Source organism: Rhopalosiphum maidis, chromosome 4, assembly GCF_003676215.2.
Source record: "Rhopalosiphum maidis isolate BTI-1 chromosome 4, ASM367621v3, whole genome shotgun sequence".
Classification (NCBI taxonomy): domain Eukaryota; kingdom Metazoa; phylum Arthropoda; class Insecta; order Hemiptera; family Aphididae; genus Rhopalosiphum; species Rhopalosiphum maidis.
In genome coordinates this window covers 12,064,950-12,074,177 of record NC_040880.1, presented here as the reverse complement: position 1 = coordinate 12,074,177, position 9,228 = coordinate 12,064,950, and the positions used below count along the sequence as shown (strand labels likewise).

The window sequence follows — 9,228 nt, the reverse complement described above, 5'->3', positions numbered from 1 at the left end:
TAATTTAGTATACACAAAATGAGAAATACAGTAGATTTATTTGTTATTATGATCATTCAAATTGTTTATTAAATCAAAACACAATTTATATGTATATAAATATGCATATACTATAACAAGCAATAATGTAAAATGTAATATTTAATAATTTTTAATATTTGAAATAATATTTTCATTCATGCAAATAGACAAATTAATAAATTTAAAAACAATAGAGACGGGTTGTTTACAATCAATCAGAAAATAAAACTCAAATTTATACTGATAATATCATGTTAAACTATGTAAAATTATTTTTAAATATAATTGTAGTTATCTATTCATAAAACCATTAATAACATTTTCATTATTAACTACTATAATTATTGAATCCAAAAACAATTATTTAATAATATATTAACTAAACATATAAACAATAATATTTATTTTTCATTGCAAATTTTGCTTAACAAGTTGATCTCCTTTAATAAAACACATTTTATTTGGATTTTTTGGACAGTAACGTCTTGTGTGTGCGTTCTCTCCAGTTGCATAACAAAACGGACATTGATACCTTTAAATTAAATTAAACAAATCATGTATAAATGATAAAACTTAAGTTATTAATTTCCTAATAGATCTGTTGAAAGAACTCTATACCTATCCCCTTTATTAAGAGAATATGACACCAAAACAAAAACATTACAAGCATTGCTAAGTAGTCATTTATTTACCTAAATAACCTATTACTAATCTAAAAAAAAAAGAAATAACCAGGTAATAAAGAACATAAAAAAAAATAGGGAAGGAATATTCTTCCTGTTAGCAAAGGAAAGAAAACGAGAGCAAAAGGCACCTTTGACAATGTGATATTAGGTTATATGTATAGACATAATCTTCAGGGAGCTTTAAAGGGTTGTGACCCACACCCTTCTTAGAAATGATCTATCTTAATCATTCCTCTGTCCTCTCCCACTTTTATTTGATGGGGCAAAGTTTTAATTCAAATATTTTGAATGTGACATTTTTTTCTAATTTTTACATGTACCTATACATAATTAATTATTGTTGGTAAATTATTGAGTGATATTATAGACTTCATCGTCGTAATTTGTAGCTCCTTCCCACCGCACAAAGCACAATATTATTTAAAAAAACAAAAATATTTTTTTATCGTCTTTTGCATCCTCCCATCATCCCCGTCCCGAGAAAAATGATTCAAAGTCACGTCACTGTACCGTTGCAGTATCGGGCATCTGACTCGGCCGACGGGGTCCTTGAGGAAGTGCGACTTGTAGAACTCGGCCGTCTCGCCGTTGCTCTTGCAGAACGCGCACTCGCGCAGGCATCCCATCTCGGACTTGGACTTGGGCGGCCTGGACGAAATCGGATGCTGGCGCAAGTGATGATGGCCACCGTTGTTCTCCTGTTGCATGCGGTTCATGCGCAACAGGAATTCGGCGAGCGTGTAGTAGTTGGGCGAAACGGGCGGGGAACAGCTACCGAACGCCGGGTATGCTGGTGCCGTCGTCGCCGATCCTGTGTCTTGACCGTGATACGGTGACGAGCTGTAGGACGGGCTGGTCGGGGCCCCGTAATTTCGCAGATAATGTAACGCCGACTCGACGCTGGCCGTGTGCTGGCAGACACCCGTCGTGTTACTGTCGTCCGGGTTCGTGGTCAAACACAGAGCGCAGCGATTCTGGTACTGAGGTGTCTGGGCCAGGTTGCCGAACGCGAATCTACTACGGTCGCTCATTATAATATCGCCTGCACACACACAATACGTTTTATTTAAAACCAACGAAATTTAATATTATTCCTGATTTGTAATTATACAGGCACTAGAAAACATACAAGACATAAGATTTAAAAAATAACTTAACATAGAATATATGTTTTTTAAATAGTAACCTTTAGGTATTTAAATTTTAAGTTTATATATAACATTAAAATAATCCCCTTATACAGTTATACATAACTTTTATAAGTAAATAATAAAATTGTCATAAATTTTATTGCTATTAAAATACTTTAAAAATAATATGTATACTCAATCTTAAGAATATTCAAAACAGAATTTCGTATATACACTACCCCAACCCCTATAAGTATAATATGATCTATAATAATTTATAATCACATAGATTTGAAAAAAAAACATCTATAAAGACAAAAATTAAATTAAATATAAATGTTCACAGCCCTGAATATAATTAATTGCATTAATTATATTTGATTTATTGGTTTGTACTCAAATTGGAATGAATAAATATGTTATTAAAGTAGAAGTCGATATTTTATTTGTGTGGTAAAATTCTACTCACAGAATGATTCACTAAGCATACTCAGTGCTCACTCTCGTTTATTCAAATTTTGATTTTTGGAATTTTAAGTACCTAGCCACCTAGGTATACAAAGACCATGTCATAAATTATTTGATTTATAATGCATCCTGGGGTAATACCAGTGGCGTATACAGAGGGGGGCCACACTGTCTAAAATTTTATAAGACATATTGTAATATGCGTTCATGTATACAAATAAATATAAATCTTCAAAATAAAAAATAGTAAATACGGCCAACGAGGGGGGCCATGGCCCCTGTGGCTCTTCCCCTGGATACGCCACTGGGTAATACCATTTTTAATGTTAAATGTAAACTGTAAATGGGTAAGAAAATGTTTTTAAACGTTAATCTTAATTCGAGTGTTTATTTTTTAATGCTGATATATCTAAATCAATATTTAAACGAGTAGTTTCTTAAATAATATATACTATTGCCCCTAAAAATAGTTTTATAAAAATAATATTGTTATATATATCAGCATACATGCTTATTGTAAATTTAATTACAGATTGTTTGTTTTAAAATAAAGTTAAAAAAAAAAATATAAAATATTGATAATCATATATAGTATTTATTAAATGTGTTTGGAGTTGTGCATATTTTTATAATCGATACTATAGTAAAATAATTTTTATGTTTAGGTTGAGAGATTAAGTTTCCAGAACACGCATATTAGTAAACTGGACTATAGAAAAGATAATCATTTTCATAAAATTATTGAAAGAAAACAAGATAAGTTGTTAAAAACCGATATTGGACGTTAGTAAGTTACTAAGTTACAAGTTGAAACTAAAAAGTTCCTAATAATAGAATAAAAGACGCATTTTCTCTAATAGATACTAAAAGTCTTAAGTTTGTAATAATGTGAAATGATAAATACATGTTTTATTGAATTACCTTTTGTATTTTTGTAATCACGAAACACTGATTATAGTACCCAAAGTACCTAATCAGTTTAACACCAGATTAGATTATAAAATGATTTACTACCCAAAGTTAAAAGTAAATTTACTTATTTTAACATTAAATTTATTTGGATTTCCCCAAAGTAAGTGATATATATTAAATATTTAAGTTATAACATTGAATCAATAATTTGATACATTTTCGTAAGATTTCATTTCAATAAGAACAAGTGGAAATAATTTGTATGGACGGAAACACAGAAAATTAGTACCTAACGAATAACTACAATTTATTATAATAGACAGCGCTTCAGCAGACATGCTTAATTGGTAATTAATGTGCCACGAGGACTTCAACAGATAGTTGAAATAATCGCATGTATTTGATGTTTAGATACAAAACGTGTTCATAAAACATACTTATAATTAAGTATATAATTTATTAGTTTTTAACGTGTATTATTATTGTACTTATTTTAATGTTTTTAATGAAATTATAATTAATATACTACTGTCTACTTAATTAAATATTATTTTCTTACTTATTGACTGTTATATTATTTTTGTACCTATTCAAATATCATTACAGTTGGTAATTATTTATACATATATATTTAAAAAAAAATTCACCTTCAATATAAAATTTGTCTCATTATCGATACTAACTGTAGTCTACGAAAAAAATATATATTATCGTTTACTGACAGCATATCTATGGTTAATAACTATAAACATTTTATTGATCACTTAATAGGATATTATAACATTTTATTCGCAAAAAGTAGATAATTTTTGTGGTCAAAATTCGTAATTTTAATTAAATTTAGTATATCATGTTTTCATATTTTAGACTCTGAGAGATCTAATAAACAAACAATATGTTCAATAACGTGTATACCCTATAGGTACATTTTTTTGGAAAACACTTTTTAGAATAGTTACAATATTTAGTCTGTTATATAGTGTCATAGATTTATCTACGTATCGTACCTATTTTTCTATAAATCGGTTGTAAAATAAAAATGTTGATACTTAAGGGCTTATTTTAAAAATGCTTGAACTATTTAAAAAAACTAGATTCTTAAAATTTAAGACTAAGTATTACACTTAATAGTTAGTACTTATTATATATTTCTAATTAGTAATAATTGTAACTGTATCTAAATAATAAATAGGATGTTTTTTGAACATAAAAGTTTAGGTTATATTTATCGTTAATTATTTCATACAAATTTGATTATTATATAATTATAAATTATTATAGTCTTGATAGTATATATTACGTAATTGGTATTAGGTTGAATTTAAATCTACAAATTATTACTCAATATTATATTATTTTAGAATGAATAGATAACAATTTAATCGATATTCAGTAACTAAATATACAAAATATAATATTAACAAAAAACTAATAAAAATTAAATAACAATTACGCTACTCCCATACACCTTAAACAATTATACAACGGCAAATTTGTGTTCAGTTGAATTCATTTTGTGTCGATAATTCCTTAAAGATGAATTAACCTATTATCAAATTTAAAGGTAAGAATAATATTATCTAGGACGTATTGTAAGCTTATATTAATATTTAAATTATAAAAAAACGTTGTATATTTATTTATTATTATATTTTGAAAATTTGTATATTGTAACTTTTGTAGTTATAACTCACTTTCAAAATAAAATATCAACAAAAGCAAACGATATTAGCTATATCTAAGGGTTAATTAATATTTTTACCTTTAAATTTGATAATAGGCTAATCTTTAATACTATTCACTTATATGATATTAAAAAAAAAAAAAAAAAACATAAAATGGAATCTTCTGCAATTCTGTATGCAAATTTATTACCTATACGTGTATAGTGTAATCTTATTAATCAAAACATTCACTTTAAATTAAAAATTGGATTTTAATAAATCAATAATAATTAATAAAATTATACTTAATGATTTCACTTCACATTCTTTAAAAAAATCAAGTTAAATATTGTAAAATTGTAAAATTGTAATAATCATAATTATGAATTAATTTATAACTTATAAGAAATTTATTAGATAGTGTATTAAAAACTTATAAATTATAAACAAACGGTTTATTTTAAAGAGAGAAATTGGGTCTTATAAAGAGAAGTATTTTAAATATTATGTCATAGTAGACTGTTAGAAAAACTGAACTTTTAAACTTATTAAAATAACTAACTTAAAAAATAAAACCAAGAACAAAATTACACAATGAATATTAAATAATAACTATTAATAACCTACCTAGCGATTGTTTATGAACTATGTTGAAAATAACGATTATAATATTTTAATTGATTATTCAATATCAATATTTACATAATCTAGAGTAAATAGGTGATTTTAATTTTCACATGAATTGAATTAGTTAATTATGTTATGGCGGTGTTTCGAAAAAACCCGCGTACCCGCGTAAATATTATTATAATTATCGTGGCTTACCTGTTTTTCGGAGAAAATTATGATTTCGGAGTATTAAAAAATTCAATAATATACTTTAAGTTTATAACGTAGCAATAATATATAACTATATATATTTGTATAAATAATAATTAACAACGCAACTGTATGGAGGAAATAATCGTTGAACGGTGGCTATTTTTGTACTGAATGAAAAGTTTTCGTTCCGAGTTCAAAAACAAGACCGGTCAGAGTCGGTCTGTCTGTACCCTCTCTACTGCAGGTGGTTACAGATAAGCTAAGATCTCCGACATAATAATGGTATCTTGTGTAATGTGCATATCTTTAATCTTTATTAACAATCGTATCATTACGGTTTTACAATTCACGTCGAGTATTGAAAAAGTTGAATAATTGTAATGGGCTCCTTACACGGTCGTTATTAATCTGAATTATATGATACATTGATTAGGGTATATTTATAATTTTAAAATAAGATACGTTTGTTTCTTAATATTCGGGGTTCCCAGCAGAATACTTGCTTATATTATACAGTTACTAAAGTAGTGAAGTAAGTACTAAAATCAGCGAAATCCGTTAGGTTAACTTCATTGTAAATCCCATATTCTTTTGTAACAACTCTTTGTTGTTGTCAAGGGTTGGGGTGGTCAGATTGAATTTAGCCATACCTGACTCAGAAGTCTGCGTATGCTTATAATTAAAGTATTGAATCGAAATAGATGCGTATAAAGATTGTCAATATGCTATAAAAATAATAGTTTTTGATCAAAATCATTTTAGAATATGATGTAATTATGATTATGAATATCATTAACACAGGCCAATCAGACCATGCACTCGTGATATCATTCCTATAACCTACAAGAATCATTTTTTGTTCTGCTTTTGGTACAGCTAAAAAATATGTGGGGCCGGGTTGAATGAATTAGTTTCGAGCGGTATACTGCAGTAGTGCAGTTTACACCTCTTTGCTATATAGAGCCAAATTCCTACAAAATGTCGATAGTTAAATTTTGATATAAGGCGTTATACAATATGCAACTAAACATACGATTATACATTTTATAAATATTTATTTATTACGATTTATGGCAACCGTTACGGTCAGAAGATTGTTTTTTGAATATCCAGCCAAGAAAATATGTCTGTTTAAAGTTTAAATGTTATCAATTTAAATACAATTTTTTTTAAAAAGATACACATAATTGTAAAATCAATACATTCATTGCTTCGCTCAAATCTAAAAATGATGTACTTTTTAATTATTAATTTTCTAATAAATTACTAATGAAGAGTGAGCTCTGAAGTTGTTGTTTCTAGGGATCGCCAAATCACTAAAAATATACTAATGCCAATAATATGTATAATTGTAGAACTGTAGAAGGAAGAAAATTTAAATAGACTTTATTAATAAATATGTCACTATTATAGGTATCTATAGAAATTAATCCTTCAGTAGTTACTAGTTAGGTAGGTACTAGGTATACACTATACATTATGATGTCTGTGGTCTGTCGACTACCATCAGCATTCCTCAGTGGCAGCGTTGTTTGAAACTCTCTTATATTTTTCCTATGCTCTCAAATCTCTATAATTAGTATATTATTTTTGTATTAGAGCTCTAGATATATTTAAATTCAGCCCAACTCGATATCCTGATATGAAAAATCTGCGGTTTATTAGAGGAGCTCTTCACTAATCTAACTACCAATTTAATAAACTAGTCCTATCAATATTAAAATGTTAAAATGAAGCATGAAGCCCATTGTCAACTAATAAGATATTTAACAATGAAACAAATAAATTTATACATAACTTTAATAATATTTAATCTTGTAAAAGGTTTAATGTTAAATGTTTAATGTTTAATGTTTAATTTAATGTTTAATGTTAGAAAATATAATAATTATAACTTTTGAACAGCGCCGGCTGTAGATTTTGATTTGCCTAATAAATAACCCCGGAAATGTAGTCCCCGAAAAAATAACCCATATGAGATTTGTAAGATTTTAAATAATAATAATTGTATAATATTCAAAACTAAAATGTATAATCTAATAAATACGTGTATGTGAATGTTTTAATCTTTAAGTGAATTATGAGCATTTTCAAATATTTAATATTTTTCATACTTATAACTCATCACCTAAAAATTAAAATATCGTAAAAAACCAACGAGAAAACACAGATTATTTGTTTGATAATAGGTCAATTCACTCTAATATCAAAACTAAAAGCACACTATAGGTATATTGTGGGTGCGATGTCCTCTTAAGATATGGTATATCTTAATATCTATAAGTCCTATATTTTTACTTATATTGTTAAAATATGGGCTTCCTAATCTGCCCATGTTACATAGTAAATTAATTTGAAATATCAATAATATATAAATAAATAAATAATATAATAATTTAAAATAAATAGTCAATTTTTTCAATAACGGTCAATAATATATAAATAAAAAACGTATATAATATTAATAATATTAAATGTCAATTATAATGCGTAAAAAAAAATTATATATTAATACCTATTATATTGATATTAGAGTAAATTGACCTATTATCAAACTTTTAGGTAAGAACATAATCTGTGCTCTTTGGTTTTTTAGGATATTTTAATTTTTAGGTGAGTTATGAGTATGAAAAATACTAGGGTTATTTTTTCGCGGTACTGTAGGTTTTGCGTAGCCTGGGCAGATTTTTTCATGGACCCTAAAAATTATATTTTTAGCATATCCTAGTACATACTCGTATGATATTTTTTCTATTTTACAAAACTTACCTAAAAATATATTTTTATTATGTAGATACACAAATACACAATTAAACATAGTTTTAAACGTACACTCTACAAAAGAAATGTACTTATTTTTTAAAACATTTAACTACAAATATTATTTTTTTATATAGGTACTTTATTAGATAAATTTTTCTCATTTTAATAAAAATGTTTAGGTAGATACACTAAGACTAAATACGGGTTTTACACGAAAATTTAAAAAAAAAATTCAACATTTGTCTTTTTAGTCAACAATTGTGTTTTTATTTTCTATCGATATTGACGAATGAAGACATTGTAATTAAGTATATTCATCAAATTATTCGTAATAAAATATTTGGATACATTTTTTTTGGATTGTGCACCTACAAGCTGACACTGCAGATGGGACTTGTATTTTTAATTTGACAAAACAAAATTATTGGTTTACAAATCATTAGGTAAATGCCAGAGGCCCTGGGTAGTTGCCCCTTCTGCCCTGTTTTTGAAAATGCCACTTAATAATTATTACAGTTGATAAAAAATACTACATACCTATATGGATGCAGACATTTGTAATTATAATATCTAAAACCAAGGTAATGGGCATTTAAAAATACCTATATAGGTAGATAAATATAATAATAAATGGTAAATCAAGAATGTCTTATAAATTAATTTCACTTGTTCATGTGTCTAAATGATTCTATTGTTAAATGTTAAGTGACATTTATCGTTAATGGACAAACCAGTAAATATAAATTATCTTCTTGTATTAAT

The 9,228-nt window shown here is 26.7% G+C and overlaps 1 protein-coding gene across 1 annotated transcript; it reads right to left on the bottom strand.

Annotated features, from left to right (window-relative positions):
- Positions 1-222: 222 nt before the first annotated feature.
- Positions 223-5,872, bottom strand: LOC113549205 (protein nanos-like). The gene is made up of 3 exons (XM_026950398.1): positions 5,707-5,872; positions 1,218-1,749; positions 223-553 (listed from the first exon to the last, which is right to left on the bottom strand). Exons 2-3 carry the CDS (start codon positions 1,736-1,738, stop codon positions 430-432), a joined length of 645 nt encoding a protein of 214 aa, XP_026806199.1. The 5' UTR covers positions 1,739-1,749; positions 5,707-5,872; the 3' UTR covers positions 223-429.
- Positions 5,873-9,228: the final 3,356 nt, after the last annotated feature.

Bases quoted from the DNA above. Each gene is read 5' to 3' on its own strand.
- LOC113549205 (XM_026950398.1), bottom strand. From the start codon at position 1,738: ATGAGCGACCGTAGTAGATTCGCGTTCGGCAACCTGGCCCAGACACCT. The intron at 554-1,217 runs GTACAGTGACGT...TTTAATTTAAAG, and splicing joins AGATGCCCGATACTGCAACG to GTATCAATGTCCGTTTTGTT.